The sequence below is a fragment of the Aspergillus steynii genome, assembly GCF_002849105.1.
Source record: "Aspergillus steynii IBT 23096 chromosome Unknown P170scaffold_5, whole genome shotgun sequence".
Classification (NCBI taxonomy): domain Eukaryota; kingdom Fungi; phylum Ascomycota; class Eurotiomycetes; order Eurotiales; family Aspergillaceae; genus Aspergillus; species Aspergillus steynii.
In genome coordinates, this window is record NW_020194402.1 from 2,135,248 (window position 1) to 2,152,019 (window position 16,772).

A 16,772-nucleotide genomic window follows, 5' to 3' on the forward strand; every position below is an offset into this window, starting at 1 on the left:
GGCTTATATATTGTCACTGACCAGGACGAGTTTTTCCAGCATGCTCTTGGATTTGCCTCCTGAGTTATTACAATTAATATTTCAGCATGTGAGCTATCTGCATCAACAGGATCCATTAGATGCTGATGATCCATAGCTAGGAGACTGCGATTTATGGGAATTATTCAATGTCTCAAATAGTATACGGCCCAATGTTGCTAGATGCCTCTTCCAACATGTCGAAATCGATTACCCACCATCCAACTTTCCCGAGTCCCTGAATGGAAAGCCTCTGCCAGCAACAAGGATATTCCAGCTTCTAGGCCAATGGCTACCCCTTATTCAAGATATACGCATATTTTGCTATCGGGCTGTGGAGCCCTGTATGCTAAACCTACTCAGTCGATTGCCTAACATACGGCGATATTGGTACGGAGACCTTCGGGATCACTTTTGCAACGCCAGGGAATATAATGACTGACAACTCAATAGTATTGACGCAGAAAGGAGTGATGAGAGTTCGTATGGCGTCAAAGAACAGCTGGCTGATCAACCTGACCTTCGAGAGTTATTCCATTCCAGCAGTGTTCCCAGCTCCTGGCCGGTACACCTCCCTTTCCGGTCACTGCACAAGCTTGTTATAGAGTATTTGTCAAGCGGTACTCTAGTCATCCCCGCCATGCCGGCTCTTTTAGATCTCGATATTCAGTTTGATGACGGCTTTACTCTTAATGAGGAGCCTCTCAAGAATTGGGATTGTACTGTTCTCGTGGACTTTACGGCCCTGCCAAGTCTTTCCAGATTGGGCCTTGAACACTTACATCTTGGTAATATGATATTTTGCGGCCACCCGGATTCTCTCAGGACATTCGAGGTCAATCTTTCCAAGGGTGAATTGAGCGACATTCTCAGCATAATTGGAATCAGACTCGAACAACTCATCGTGGGCTGGTCTCACGTCACATGCCAGGCCCTGACTGTTGATTTATTATCCCTGAAGAAGGTTCATCTGAAGGATTCGAGTGGCATCTTTCCTTTTCTGCTCGAAAACGAACTCCCAGCTCTGGAAGAAATTATTTTGGAGACCCCCTTTCAGGGAGAGTTTGGGGGATTCGACTTTCGCCGTGCCTTCTCAGATGATAATAAAGCTCGGCCGGACGTGATGCAATGGACCAAGAACAATGGGTCATTGGCTTCATTCTTTCATTTAGGTAAACAAATACCTTGCGGAGATTCTAGTGACTCCTATAGTTTGGTCGATCAGATCTTATGGACAGCGAAATAGACCTGCTTCTACGATCGTTTGGTGTGGTTTGTTCTAAGCCTTGGCGATAAATTTCCTGTCCACGTTAATCGCTTTGCTAGTTCGGCGCGGTCGAATTAACAACCAACTTGAGTGATATTCCACACTTGATTTAGTGTAATGACTATCGTTTTATATTTAAAATATTTCTTGGCGTTTCTGTGTTGAGCTCTGTCGCAGGGAGCCCAAGGCTCCTCAACGCTTCTGCAGCATTTGAACAAAGCCTGTTGTTACTCAGAGGGAAGATGCATTGTTGCCTCCTAAGAGGAAATCTATGGGACTAGATATACGTATTGAGATGCAAGACTGTTTACAATCAACTTGCTTCTTCTATGAGTGAACATTAAATTATTCCCGATCTTGCAGTCTTATTAACACTCACTCTTCGACTCTGTTCCAGCGCCGCACCCGCAAATTAAGTCGTATTAGTGTTAGGCTGTTATTGAGGTGATTTATAATCAGTATGTATGAAGTGTAGCTTTGCAAAACCAGTGGCTGCTTGAATCGTAAGTATGCCCAAATTGCAACTGCGGCGAGGTACAGCCATCGCAATTTTAAACACGGGAAATCGACCGGGACAGCGAATTATCTAGGCCATCCTCCTCGCGGTAAGCGAGGTTTAGGAACGGTGTATACCTATCCGCCTTTAATAGGTCTTAAGATATTAAAATAAACTGGGAAATGACGCGGTGAATTATTTGAAGAAGGGAGTACTTAGCGATAATAAAGAACAACTAGTTAATCAAGCAGAGTTCTTGGGTAGATGATTTAAAGGTCAAAAAAGAGGACAAAAAGAATAAAGGGTAGGATGACGACATCTCTATACGACAAACAGGTATTTCTTCTTCAATTCCCTAATAGACCGATTGTTCAATGGATCAATGGAGATCTTAAAAGAGCTAACACGCCAAATTGCCATCCAAGTTAGAAATGGCCAGATCTAAAAAAAGGGTCAGGAAACGTAAAAGGCAAATGGATTTGAGATTCTACCCACTCATATTAATGTTGGGGTAGTTGATATCGCCCGCGTCAGTCAGACAACCACAAGATAGCCAACTTCCATGGACGCTGCAGGATGGGCAAAACCTCCCCATGTCACCACTAAGAATTATTAGCTAGGACTTTCATATTCAGGGTAGACTGACTCTCGTTCAAATGTAAGAGTCCCATTATGATTGCTATAGCAGGAATTTAGATCCAAGTTACTTTTGGCCACGGTGCCATTCGTTCTACTGCAGCTTGCAACAACGTAATGCTGATTCTTAAGCTCTAACTGATCGCAGGTGCTTGAAAATCCGCCCGCAGAAGAAAGAGCAACAAAAAGAAAGCTGCCGCTTATTATAACGATATGATGTCTCATTATGAGTGAGGTTTTGGTCAAGTTGGTAATAAAAAGGGATAAAGCTAGAGAGTGCGAATCACGAGTCGACGAATGAGGCTTTGTATATTCAGTATCTGCCTTATCCGCATGTCGTGAGCTCGGCTGGTACTTTATATAGCACCAGGAAGAGTTTAACATTAAAAATACATGCTGAGTACACCTGTTATATGCCAGTCCTTATCAAGGGGTTGGAGACGATTGGGATATCCAGGAGATGGAACCGTCCGGGGTGACCAGAAAACAAAATGATCAGACATGGGCAATGGTATGACTATCCTAAACCGTAGCTGCGGTATGATGAGGGCTCCACGGGCTCTCTTGCCGAGAACCCTCGCGAATATAACCGCTCTGAACTGACCGGCAGTAAGAACTTCCCTTCCCTCCTACAGAATTTGGGTTCTTATACATCCCTCAAAGTATGTAGTACCAAAAACCTAGCTGTTGTGAATCGAAGCTCAATCTGGTAGACAATAGAGCTTCGTATATGGAGTTTATTCCGGATTGAATCAGATTGATTTCCAATCAATCTGATATTCGCCTTGTATATAAACCCTCAAGTTTTCAGATGTGAATGACAACAATCAATCTTCCTCTGAACTACAACGCTAGCAAGCTTGTCGTCCAGAATGAACATTCATGATCCCTTTATCCAGACCCTGCAAATATGTCTACCACTCTTGTCACCAAAAGCACCGGTCGAGCGATAGACAGCCGATAAATCCCCCTCTATGGCTGGGAGCTTTACCTCTTTCCGATATATTGCCCGGTTTTTCTTATGCTGGAAGTGGCTATTCGCGTTGGTCTGTCCTGACTATTAAGGTGTTTTGCATGCAACGCCACACAAACGGACGCGACTTGCCCGGGCATCATTATGTCCCGGTGACTCACTTTGACTTACCCCTTTTAGCTGGACCTGGACATCAGCCGGTCATCTATAATCTCTTCAAAAAGGACCAGGAACAAATCCATCACATTCCAGATGCTTGACGGATTCCCGTCGAGCCGCCGAGCCGCGTACGTAAAGTTCACAGCTATAGCTACATACCAGTGGTATATTCTGCCGTTAAAGATAACTGGAAACGACGGTATTTCTGACGATCCCCCTTCCCTAGCCCCACTCCACCTTGCCTGAGCAATTGCCCAAGGTTGTAGTGGTTAATGGTACCCGTGCGTGATTTACTCGGGTATTTAAAATGACCTACTATCCACTCGTTATTTTCATATTCTTCCTTCAACTGCTGGATACCGTGTTTGATCTTTTCTTGTCAGCGTTACAAATGCCCTTAGTGAGAGAAAAGCTGAAATAGAACCAGTGTAGATGATCTGGAGCAGAGAAATACCCGACCTTGCAAAGAGAAGACCCACCCGAATTCGTTGAAAACGCCTGGGTATTTTCTTCCATCCCCAACCCTCATAATCTTGGTCAAACAGAAATCGTGGCACCTTCATTCTTTCATGCCGTGGCCGTGTTGTCGACAAGTAACTCGGTCTTTGTAGTTCACAGCCGGAGCTGGCCTACTCTGCTGCTGTTTTTGCCCGGGCACTCCCCCTTCCGATCACCGGCACGGCCAGACCCTCGTAAAAATACCAACTATCATCATTTACAAACGCCCCTTGATTTTACTCAATTCGCTCTATTTTAATTCCCACATTAACTGGCCTTCACACCGAGGAGCCGCCACTAACAGGCTGCTGGGTCTTCTGTCTCAACCCGTGGCCAGTAAAGAGTCCATGCCATTACGTTGAATATTTGGCATGTGACATGGCTTGTATGTGGGTAAATGCAGAAAAAGACCGGACAAAGCAGGAGGGAAGACGCTCGCCGATCGTGCTTTCCACCATCTTTAGTTTTCTCGTCTTGGAACCAGGGAGGCAGGACCACTAACCCTTTTCGGGTAGTTGACCAGGGGGTACGACTTTTGAGTTCTTCCCAGATCTCGAACACGTCCGAACAAAAATTACTTGTTCCTCTAGCAGCTTATACTTGACCCATCACCTTATATTAGTTACGCATAAGGGCATTATATAAGTCTCAAAGAGAGGAATTGTGTACAGGCTCCTTCTCACGTAGGTAGAAGTGAAATATATGTTAAAACCATATTTATAGATTCCCTAGTACCCAACAAAAGTCGGTGTCAAGTGCTGACCAAAATAACTACACAGATAACCTTGCCTGTCCGGTCAATTGGGCATTCGATTTACCTCCCTGGAAACAAAAGTGGGAAACGCGACGGACCGGGCAAATCGCCTCCTCTGGGTTTGGCGACCCACTCAGGACCACTCCATGAGACTTTTCATTGGCGTTGCTGATCCGAGGTTTTAAAAACCTCCAGTTCGTGCTGGCGTTTAGTGGCTGGTTCAATTCCCATTGTCCTCAACCTTCCTCTAGCCGACTTGCCAATCTCCTCGTTTCACTGGGAACTGTACCTTTTTAACGATGGATTCCTGTCCTCAAGAAAAAGACCCAGGAGTTGATTGCAGTTCAGCCCTTGCGGATTGCGCTACAACGGTCCGCACTGTATTTTCTCCCACACAGCAAAGGTTGGAATCAACCCTCGAGCTGTCGCGGTCACTTGCAACTGTTATTGAGGGCGATAATAGCCTTGCGCGTCATTTTGGCGTTCCTCTTGCTAGTGACTCTATGGATAGGAAGATTGACTCATTATTTGACAAACTTCAACTTATGAAAGACGATGAAGGGAAGGTTGATAATATACACAAAATCAAAACCAGTGTCACCCCTCCAGACTTTTCTCTTTATTCTATCGAATAGAGACTAGACTGTAAATGGTAAGGTCCTAAATTTCAATCCAATCAGGTATATTTGCCAAGCCTTTTATCAGGCGCTTTACTTTCTTTATACATAATTAGAACAAGAGAAACTATATTTGGGGGTGACACTGGTTTCGCAGCCGAGTGTACTATTTGCTGGCTCGATATTGTCCTCGCACCTTCCTATAATCCAGCGCGACGAGAAGATGGCTGTTATTATTTACAGCTTGATGGACGCAGTGGGTTGATTCGGGTGTCAGAATCAGACCACAACTTTATCGAGTCCGGCCTTCCTCAAAAACTCATTGATCCACGCTCATACCCACGCGATGTAAAGTCCGAGGAAGAGACGATGAAGTTAGTCGGGGGGTTGTTATTGAATTTGAACAAAGTTGCCTCGCAGAGTAAGTATCCTCTCAAATCATCGTTCTCTTGCTATTTTTATGTCCCCATGCTTTTACCTGTATGTATTGACTTGGGTCTAGTCATCGGCTTGAACAACAAATGCCGGGAAAAAATAAACCAAAGGCTTGAAACTATCAAGCATGTTAGCGGCGGCTACTCTCAAGACACTTGGATCTATGATAAATCGAATCATGTAGATCTGCAGATGACTGAGCCTCCAGAACTGACAACACCGAAAAAAGTCGGAAATCGCAAGCGTGAGTCAGGATTTGCGAACATCTTAATTATGTAAACAGACTGACATTTTTCGGTAGCGCCTTCTGCAATGTCACCATGGAAGCCGGAGGAACTAAATCGTTTACCCCGGTGGTTCCAAGCTCACAAGCGTTTAAAGAACAATCAAATCGAGGCTAGATTTGCGAAGGACTTCGGTAGATTTCGAACCCATGGTGCGATCATGGCCGCATACTATCGGGCAAGAAGAGAGCATGGAAAACGTCGTATAGGTTTGAAACAGAGACTCCAACCCGGTGACTCCCCACCGTCAACGGCCAATGAACCCGCTCGTGTTGCAATCCCCAACCGCATCGATTCATTTTCACCCACGTCCAATTCAGGTCCCCGGCCTTCCGCTTCCTTTCTGGCTCCTCTCAGAAGTCTCAGGAGTCCGGGAATATGGAACGGTGGAACCCCTGAGAAGCAGCGTACAAAGTTGTCCCACCGAACCAGACACATCAAACCAGTAACTCCTCGAGACACGACAGAAAGGGCTTTGTGGGATGATTGCTCTTTTATCAGCGCTTCAGGGACCGGGGTAGAACAATTCGATCCAGCGAGTACCGCTGTCCTCAACCCCGAGCAGACCACAAGAGACGGCAGATCATCACGAGGAGACCTCCCGTCGATCCAACCTACCGATACTCGAGAGGGGAATAAATCTAACAGAGACGTCCAGGGAGTGTATGATTTAACTGCACCCGCAGTAGCTCCCGAGGCCCGATCACCAACAAGGAAACGGTTAGGGACTGATGGACCGATGAGTGGAAGTCGCTGGAGGAAGGTGCGAGGTGGGAGGGAAGGCCATGATCGCTGGAGGCTTTATAGAATCGGACGGAACCTGGTGGTCGCAGGGGGAGCCAAAAACGGCTCCCTCAGGAGCGAAAAAAAGGTACGGTAGAGCAACGGAAGAGCCCTGCGCCAGCATCATGCGTCGATGAATGAGGGATCAACGGAGTGGCTAGCGCCAGGGCCGGGCGCCTAGGGGAACGGGGGATGGTGGACGTGGTGGTAGTGGCCGTGGCCGTGGGATTACCTCCACGTGACGCCAAGCTCGGTGATCGTTAGAACGACTCGTAAAACGGCGTCGAAGGTAGCCTTTTACGGCCGCCGGCTAACTGTGTCATCGTTATATAGAGTATATCGAGGTAAGGCCCTTTATCTGCACTAGCAACATCATTCACTTAGAAGTAGGCATGTGTTAATATTTTAATTTCGAAGACTGAAGGCAGAAACGGCTGCAGAAACCGGGGCTCGTGGCCAATGACATTGAGGATCAATAGCCAGGACCACCCATAGAAGAGACAAGTGGTTGCGGCGTACTGCGGTCCGTACCCACAATCCCGCAGACCCTTACCTGAATGGTATTAAGAGCAACTGCGGAACGTCCCCTAGCCCTTCCCCAGGAATCAGACTCCGATCCAAAAAACAACTTCATAAATGCCCAAAGATAATCAAATTCGTATGCCGAGGCAGTGAAAGGTCCAGACAGATTCGGAGATATCTTTTCAGGCATGGTTGGGTTTACCGTGACAACATAAGCTAACTTGATCACGAAAATCTAGTTGACACCGAAAACCGGAGAACCCTTTTTCAACTATTACCCCAGACTGCGAGCTATGAAACGTTCCAATTTGGCCAAACAGCCGTACCCCTTGATAAGGAAAGAACAAGATGGAACATCTTCCGCATGTTGATAAAGTCCTGAGAGCTTTGAGAACTCTATCTCGCAGTGAGGGCACTTGTAAAGCCAGCCTCCATCTTCAAGTCCTTCATTGGTATACTTCCTATTTTGATAGCATTCGTGGGCTATTTCATCAATTTCTTCCTCGGTAATGTTTGATGGGCAGCTCCCAGACTCGAGATGGATCAGGACTCCAGAGAAGGACTTGAATGTCTTGTAGCAACCGCAGCATTCCATCGTTCGGGCTTGATGTTTCTGTTGGTGCTGAAGAGACAGATGCGTCAGCATCGAACGCAAAACATTAACCGGGACACTTATACCATTTCTAAATTATTCTTGGTCGCAAAGTATCTCTCACACTTGACACACAAGTGATGCTTGTCAATATCATGCTCTCGAAGTTTCTCAGCGGACTCATGGTAAAGATTGCAGTCTGAACAAAAGTGATGAGATCCCATTAGGTGATCATCAAGCTCGGCATGAGTCTCGAAATCTTGTGATGAGGGACATCGTAAGCAAATATTATGTCTGCTAGAAGCTCTGAGATGCGCATGTTTAGAGTTGCTTGAAACAAAGACGCGGCAGCACCTCTCGCACCAATCGTGTTGGGACGTGTTTCTGCAGTGTGCGTAGAGGGAGCCTTCAGAAGCAAAGTCCCTCTCACAAAGAGCACACTCATAGTTTATTCCGTCGAAGGCAAGATATGGGCCAAGTTCCATCCTTAGGTTCATAGTGAAATAGTTTAACATGAGTTGGGTGAGAAAAAAAAGCGGGGTCACCCGTCCCACTGACTCATTGGCCTCTTTAGGCCCAAGCGGTGGTGAAAGGTGAAATTTGTGGGAAGCGATGGATGATATTCTATTGGGTGGCCGGTTCGGCCACATAACATTTCACTACTGAGCCGCCACCTCCTCTCTAATTGCTGCCCGCGGGCCAAATACTAGAGACTTTATCAACAAAACAACTGCATTTCTATCTAAAAATTAATTAGGAACTCGATTAGGACATTGTAACCGCCTATGTTCTAAAATATGGCAATCACTGCACCGCGGAGGCGCTCGTACGCGTGGTTCAATTGCAGGAAGTGCAGGATCTAGAGAAAGCGTATCTTGAGCTTCATCAACCTTATTTTCGCGCTGAAATCGCTCTAGGCCTTCTTGAATAGCTGATCCTTCTGTAATATCTAGTTGCCTAGTAGAGCGTTTCTTTTTTTGAAGCTTCTTTTCATGAGAAGCGCGTAATTCGCGGATTTCTTCGCGTGCAAGAATAAGCTCATTAAGATGTAATTCATGACCTTTAATAAGCTTATCAAATCGCATCTCTAGCGAAGACGAAGGGTTCTGCGTACGCGCTTCAAGCAGCTTCTTTGCTGTAGATGCCTGCTTCTCCAACTGTCTAGTTGTATAGGGCGTTTTTGGTGCTGAATTGGTTGATCGACTACCTGGTGGTGTAGGAGTCTTCAATTGAATATTCAGCTGACTGAGTACCCTATCTGGATTGAATGGGATAAGGCCAGCACCTGCGAAGCTATTTCGAATAGTACCTGGTTGAAAAGTGCGTTCGCGAGCTTGTGGAAAGACCTCTAAGAAATCAAGTTTGTCGATATGATTGATTCCTAAACGTGCCTTCTTCTCCACTAACCTGGCGTACGCCCGCTTTAGAGGCGAGAAGCAGCCAACATCTAGAGGCTGTAGTAGATGTGATGAATGTGCAGGCATGCAGATAGGAATAATATTATTTTCACTGCATATCTGGTCGGATTGAGGTGTAAGATGACTGCCATGGCCGTCGAGAATTAGAAGACGATATCTTCCAGTCGTACGGCTAGTAGTAACAGGAATAAAGAGATTTTGAAGCCAGCGAAGACCTATCTCGTCCGTAGTCCATCCATTAGGACTAACTTCAATCCTGCTATCGCGTGGGAGCTCAATATCTTGATACCAACCCTCTGTATGGACCTTCCCTTTAAAGCTCACACATGGAGGAAGCGCCCAGCCAGTAGAGTTAATACACTCAATTGAAGTAACCCATTCGCGATTGCCTGGCTGTACGAGGGATGCCTTTCCATAGTAATCAGCTCTAGTAACTACTTGAGCAGTAGCTACTAGGCCCATAGCGAAGCCAGTTTCGTCAAAATTGTAGATATCTTCTTGTACGATCCCGTGTTGCATTATCGTGAACTCAGGCGTTCTATCAGAAAAAGTCCGGGTATGTGGATGCGAAGGAGAGCAGCATAGGAGGCCGTCTGCAAGTAAAGGGAAAAATGGAAAAAAAAAAAAGAAAAAAAAAGAAAAAGAGAAAAAAGAAAAAGGAAGGTTCTGGGGCCGGGAAGTTGCTCCGCGTGCAATTCGCGCGCAACTGTCTCCTCCCCTTTCGTTGATTGCCCGGGCATTATTTTGCTTCGATGGGGTGGACCCACTTTGACTTACCCTGAGCTGGGCATCAGCCCATCTGGAACAAAAAGTGTTGAGTATCACTGTGGCTGAACCTTATGGCAGGGATTGAGAACAGATATATATGAGACATCCCGCCCCTGTAAAGATAACTCTTCAAGTCAACTAAAAAAAAATTAATCTTACTATCACTTATCTTAACAGGTTATGAGCCCGGGTTGCTCACACAACACCTGAGAACGTCATTCAAAAGGCTAAGTCTCCACTTGAAATGATAACTCTAACAATTGAAATATTTGATTAACACTGTCAAGGAACTGCGGACATGCTGTAAAGAGCATGAAGACTCTCGAAGAATAAAATGAATTGAGCTTCCTCCCTCCAGAATCACAAAATCATATGACAGACACCCATAGTGTTACGAAGATAACGCTGACACCTGTGATTCGTTATTGCGACCACGGTGTGATAGATATCACGGTGCCGCAGAGATAATGCTGACACCTGTGATTCGTTATTACAATCACGATATCACGGTGCCTCAGAGATAATGCCGATATATGTGATTCGTTACGATAACGAAAAAACGCAGCTCAATAGGAGGAATTGGATTTAGACAAGCTGTATCGTTCCCGCAGCGAGTTTCAGACATCGCTCAAATGCCACCTCTACATCAAAAGAGAGCATCACGTCAGTATCAGAAGAGACCATATATACACAGTTGGACAGACAGGGAACTCAATCTACTTTCACACTTCCGGCAGATTCATCGTTGGAGTGCCCAACAAATTCGAAACTCATTTTTGCAATCGCTATCTTGCGATGCTGTCCGCAGAGCCTATTCCCGTCTATCTGCTGAAGAACGCAAAAATCGAGCGTCAATTGTCTCAAAGCGCCACAGGGCTTCTAACACTAACTTAACGTGCTCCGCCCTTGGACCTTGTCGTCTTTATACTCCTATACCCGTCTCACGTCCAATAATTTTATCTTGGGATACTACTGAAACCCCCATTATATCCTCGTCGAGCTCCGAGGACGTAGCAGTGATATCCGATTACTGCAGTGAAAAGCGGTACAACCTTCGGCCAAACAGACCCAAAAGGCTTCGGGAAATAGAGTCGCGATATCTAGTGAACCGTCTTGATTTTCCTCACTTCTTCAGATCATACAAGAACTATTTGAAGTTGCGTGGGGTGCCAGATAGAGACTACGCTCCTCCATCCCACTCGCCGACACCAGACTCCTCTGACCACAGCCCTTCTGTCGTCTCGAGCGTACCTAGTGTTGTATCCAGCCTGGAACTATTTGGCCTAGAAGCACGTTCTGTCAGCTCATCAGACCGTGACCCCTCTGTCTCTCCTAGTTCGCCCAGACACGTCCCAAGTCCAGAATACTTTAGCTCAGAGGAACATCCACCTGCACCATGACTGACATCACGAAATTCGAGCAATTCGGCATAAACACTTTCTATAATGATATCCCAATACTTGATAATGCCAATGACTGGTTTAAGTGGAACCAGAAAGTCAATGGGTTCATTCGAATATCCGCTGTTGCCGACGATGGAATGACTCCGCCGATCGAAGAAGATGAAGCACGACAATGGACTCATCGCCAGAAATTCTACTCTGCGATGATCATGGCAAAGTTGACACATAACGCAGCGCAGAGGATCAATGCTTTCGAGATTTCTCGAGTCCATTTACTCATTAAAGCTGTAAAGGACAACTTCAAACCAGAAGGTACTGGCACATACGTCAATCTCCAGCGGCGGCTTATGTCCCTCACAAGAGAAAAGTGCGGAAGTGCCCAAGCCCTTGGAGCTGAGATCAGGAAGATCCATGCTGAAAAACTCCTTCTCGACCCTGACTGCGTAACATCCGAAATCGAGCGTACCTACTTCTTCATGCACGCGCTAGGATCTGAGTACGAAAGTTTCCGTGATCATATATTTAGGCAGATGGACCTTGTTAATGAAAGGGACGAAAATGGAAACATCACCAAAGCGGCACCAACATTCGACTACATTGAAAACAAGGCAATCGAGGAAGAGCATAGAAAGGGGCAGCTGCGCAAACAACCAACAGAAGTGCAGGCACTTCCTGCTCTCGCTATAATCCGAGGACCAGGTGACAAGAAAGTCATACCGTCATCCGACGGAACGACATGTCGAATCGAGATCGATAACGTTCCATGTTGCTCATTCTGCCGGAAACCTTATCACATAGACTCTGAATGCTTCAGCAAGAATCCAAGACTGAAGGATCGGAAGAAAGAAGGAAAGGGCCAAAGATCAAAGACAGGCAACTCAAACACAGGCACACGCCAGCCGTTGAAGAGGCGGCCCTCCACGGATGACGAAGATGATGATGCGGGTGGCCCAAGGGATCCAAAGAAGCCCACCTTCATGGCGACTAAGGCCTCCGGAGAAGATGTCAATAAAGCATTCGGAAAGGACGTTGAAGGCAACCTTATCCTGTTCGACTATATTCCCTCAATGATGGCTACAAAAACCCTGTCGATCCGTGACGCGTGAATTGTTGATAGTGGATGTGCTCAGCACGTTTGCAATAACGCCGCGAGATTTGTAAAGATGGACAAGTACTATGGACCCCCACTGAAGAGCGTCGATACCTCAACGACTCCCTCGGGAGTAGGAACGGTAAATATCCTGTGCAATGTACGAGGCAGAAGGAAATGGCTTGTGCTTGATAATGTCCTTTACGTTCCATCTGCACACGCAAACCTCATATCGGTGCTCCAGCTTCTCAATCGAGGAGCCAAAGTCGAATTCTCAAGCCAAGGGGCTAGTATTCGCAACAAGTCAAACGGAAAGAACCTATACACTGCCAGCCAATATCATGGAGTCTACGCGCTCAATCTATGGACGAACCTTACCTTTCCCTCCTACCATGTCAGTCCGCAAATGACTCTTTGGCATAACCGGCTAGCTCACATGAGCGATGCGAACCTACAACGGCTTAAGAAGCAGGCCCACGGCATCCGGGACATGGACCCACGTCAGCCATGCAACCCTTGCCTCCAGGGACGAATGATTGAAAAGCCCCACAACCGGTCAGGACGGAGCAGAAGAGGGGAATATGCAATGGAACTCCTCCATATTGATGTTGCAGGGCCATTTGATGAGGGCCTGGATGGTAGTCGTTACTGGCTGACAATCGTCGATGATTTCACGGGGTGGATCGAGATAATTCCTATACCACGACGACAAGAATTTGTGATAGAATCACTACGGTTCTTTCTTGATCATAACGAACGCCCTGAACGCAAATGTAGACGAATACGCCTCGACCGGATCCCTGAGCAAGTGGGAGAAGAGATGAAGTTCACACTATTCTCACGGGCAATCCAAGCCGAGGTCACAGGGATTGATCAACACCAGCAGAATGGAGTTGCTGAAAGAGCCCACAAGACAATTTATGACCGGGTTGGGCCTACGCTAGTGCATGCGAAGCTACCACCCAAATTCTGGCCAGAAATTGCTCGAACCGCAGCTTTTCTCTCCAACCGGTCACCGTCATCAAGGCACAACATGACTCCGTATCAAGCATGGTACGGTGACAAACCGGACCTATCACGGCTCAGAGTGATCGGATCCAAAGGGGAATACTTGATACCACCCAAGCAGAGGAAGAAGCTCACAGAGCCAAGAACAAGTCCATGCATTCTACTAGGCTATGAGGGAAACACCAACTGCCGTATCCTGCTGGAAGACGGACGAATCGTTGGGACCCCAAATGCTGAATTTCATGAAGTCCTTACAGCTCCTTCCACACAGACGAGAGAAGATGTGGTAGCCAGACGAGACGGCTTACCTGCGGTAACGGCTGCTGCCGCAGGGGGAGTGAGGCGGTGGGACTAATAAACCAACCGTCGGTAGGCATACGGCAAGCATCCGTGCCCGCCTCGGGGCGCCAATTGTCGATGGCACCACCAGAGCGGGCCCTACCTAAGTCGAGGAAAGATATCTCGCACCTACTGCCTCGATCGAGTAACGATAACTCGCGAGTGCTAACCCAGTCGAGTGACGAAGACTCGCAGCCACCTGTTGCTGTACAGGGAGATAGGACCTTGTCGCCCACACGGAGTGATGATACCTTTGGACCATTTGCAGATGATTTACAAGACATCGTCCAAAGGAATGACTCACCACCCGGCGGCGACCAGCAACAAGACGACGCTCTACAAGGTCTAGTCTCAGGAGAATGGGAACGATATCCAGAACTCCAAATTGACCGCCCAGTTCATGAAGTGCGACAAGAGGCACTGGAACACCACCCTGAACTCAAAATTCGTGCTCCGCAGGTCACATTAGACACCTTTAGTGACAGCGAAGAAGAGCTTGCGTTAATGAATATACCTGAAGAGAATGTCATCCCAACATTCTTAACAGTGGCTGCAAAGGAAACAGAACCTTTTGAGCCAAAGACTCTGCATCAAGCGAAGAACGATGCAAGCTGGCTTGAGTGGGAAAGAGCAATGCTTGAAGAAGTAAACTCGCTCAATCAAAATAAAACGTGGGAGCTCGTTGACCCTCCCAAAGATCGGCGGATTCTTAGCGGAAAATGGGTCTTCAAACTGAAACGAGGACCGCATGGCGAAGTCATCCGCCACAAGAGCAGATGGGTTGTAAGAGGCTTCACACAAGAAGAGGGCATCGACTATGACGAAACCTTTGCCTCAGTGGTCAAGCCAATGAGCTACAAAGCCCTTTTCGCAATCGCGGCGGCCCTAGACCTAGAGATCGAGCAAATGGACGTCAAAACGGCATTCCTGTACGGGTACATAGACCACGAGATCTACGTTGAACAGCCTCACCACATGACCGACGGCACATCAAAGGTCTGCAAACTCCGAAAAGCACTTTATGGCCTAAAACAAGCTCCTCGGATCTGGTACCAGACCCTTACAAATTTCCTACGGAATCTCGGCTTCGAACCAATCAGTGCTGATCTTGGGATCTTCGTCCGGAGCAATATGTACATCGCGGTGTACGTCGATGATCTCCTGATCGTGGGACCAAGCATTGCGGAAATCAAGAAGATCAAGCGAAGCCTTAGAAACCGTTTTCAGATGACAGATCTGGGACCGTGCAGCTACTATCTCGGGGTTTCCGTCCAGCGCGACCGTCAAAACAGGATATTGTACCTAAGTCAAGAAGCGTATATTGACAAGGTCGCTCATCAGTTCGGAATCAGCAACAGCGCTCCCGTCAGCACGCCGATAGAAACTTCACCACTTCCAGAAAATAGTCCGGGATACAGCTCTCCAGTAGACCAAAGAACCATATACCAACGCATTGTCGGATCTCTGATGTACATTATGCTTGGAACTAGGGGGGACGTCGCGTATGCTGTCTCCATGGCGAGCAGGTACCTAGCAAATCCCGGACCGTAACACATGAAATTGGCTCGACGTATCCTGCGGTATCTCAACGGCACAAAAGGCCTCAGACTTACATACAAGGGTCATCCCCAGATGCTGAAAGGCTTTACGGACGCCGACTGGGGCGGATGTCGCGACACCAGACGCTTAACCGCCGGATATCTCTTTAATATCGGGAGTGGAGCAATCAGTTGGCAATCAAAGCGCCAAAGCGTCGTTGCCCTCTCGACCTGTGAAGCTGAATTTCTAGGCCAGACACAAGCAACAAAAGAAGCAATCTGGCTGAGAAGGCTTCTTAATGAGTTAAGCATGAGCCAAGGAAAAGCCGCAATGATAATTTGTGGTGACAACCAAGGAGCTATCGCTCTGTCCTCGAACCCGCAATACCATTCCCGCACGAAGCACATGGAAATCCAACGCAAGTGGCAAGGAGAGGTCCAGAACCTTGGAACAGTGGAACTGAAATACATCCCAACAACAGAGCAAATTGCCGATGGGTTCACAAAGCCTCTTGCGCGAGAACGATTTGAATGGTTTCGGAGAGGGCTTGGCATTGAGTGACACCTCCCGGTTTATGGATCTCGGGCAGAAACTAAGCCACACGGGCATCCTTTCCTTCTTTTCCATTTTAAAGGTTTTTAAAGGTTTTAACGGGGCCCTTCACAACCGTGATGGATGGTCACTGGCACCCCTAATGGTGGTTGCCATCGAGTGGGAGTGTTGAGTATCACTGTGGCTGAACCTTATGGCAGGGATTGAGAACAGATATATATGAGACATCCCGCCCCTGTAAAGATAACTCTTCAAGTCAACTAAAAAAAATTAATCTTACTATCACTTATCTTAACAAAAAGAACCAGAAATGGAAAAACCCCATCTTAAATGACTGGCTCCCACCACGCCACCAGGACACGTACTCAGCAGAAGTCTACCCCCGCGATGTACAAATGGGAATTCTATCCCGCGCAAATAACCGTGTATGCTGGTCAGAAGAAGACGAATGCAGTAAAGTATAACCGGGCAAACGACGGGCATTTCTGACGATCCCCTATTTCCACTCCATTTTACCCGGGCAATTACCCAAGGCGAGGATGATCAATGGTATTCGGATATCTGCAATGACTTACTATCCACGCCATTAGGAGGACTTGGCCGGTCGACGATGGGAATATA

General features: G+C 47.1%; 5 protein-coding genes across 5 annotated transcripts; 4 read left to right on the forward strand and 1 right to left on the reverse strand.

Moving 5' to 3' along the window:
* Positions 1–658: 658 nt before the first annotated feature.
* Positions 659–1,264, forward strand: P170DRAFT_476825 (uncharacterized protein; the record flags this gene model as incomplete). Its single annotated transcript, XM_024853383.1, has 1 exon — positions 659–1,264. One exon carries the CDS (start codon positions 659–661, stop codon positions 1,262–1,264), a length of 606 nt encoding a protein of 201 aa, XP_024703484.1.
* Positions 1,265–5,145: 3,881 nt separating this feature from the next.
* P170DRAFT_323595 (uncharacterized protein) lies at positions 5,146–5,850 on the forward strand (the record flags this gene model as incomplete). Its single annotated transcript, XM_024843330.1, has 2 exons — positions 5,146–5,367; positions 5,581–5,850. Coding segments are annotated over 2 exons (492 nt in total), but the record flags the coding sequence as incomplete, so codon positions are not given.
* A 314-nt stretch (positions 5,851–6,164) lies between these two features.
* P170DRAFT_437877 (uncharacterized protein) lies at positions 6,165–7,311 on the forward strand (the record flags this gene model as incomplete). Its single annotated transcript, XM_024849464.1, has 1 exon — positions 6,165–7,311. A coding segment is annotated over one exon (853 nt), but the record flags the coding sequence as incomplete, so codon positions are not given.
* An 11-nt stretch (positions 7,312–7,322) lies between these two features.
* Positions 7,323–8,519, reverse strand: P170DRAFT_410888 (putative C2H2 finger domain protein; the record flags this gene model as incomplete). The annotated part of the gene is made up of 3 exons (XM_024846867.1): positions 7,323–8,064; positions 8,121–8,328; positions 8,389–8,519. 3 exons carry the CDS (start codon positions 8,517–8,519, stop codon positions 7,717–7,719), a joined length of 687 nt encoding a protein of 228 aa, XP_024703487.1. The 3' UTR covers positions 7,323–7,716.
* Positions 8,520–11,616: 3,097 nt separating this feature from the next.
* P170DRAFT_476827 (uncharacterized protein) lies at positions 11,617–12,729 on the forward strand (the record flags this gene model as incomplete). The annotated part of the gene is made up of 1 exon (XM_024853384.1): positions 11,617–12,729. The coding sequence occupies one exon, from the start codon at positions 11,617–11,619 to the stop codon at positions 12,727–12,729; it is 1,113 nt and encodes a 370-aa protein (XP_024703488.1).
* Between the last annotated feature and the right edge of the window lie 4,043 nt (positions 12,730–16,772).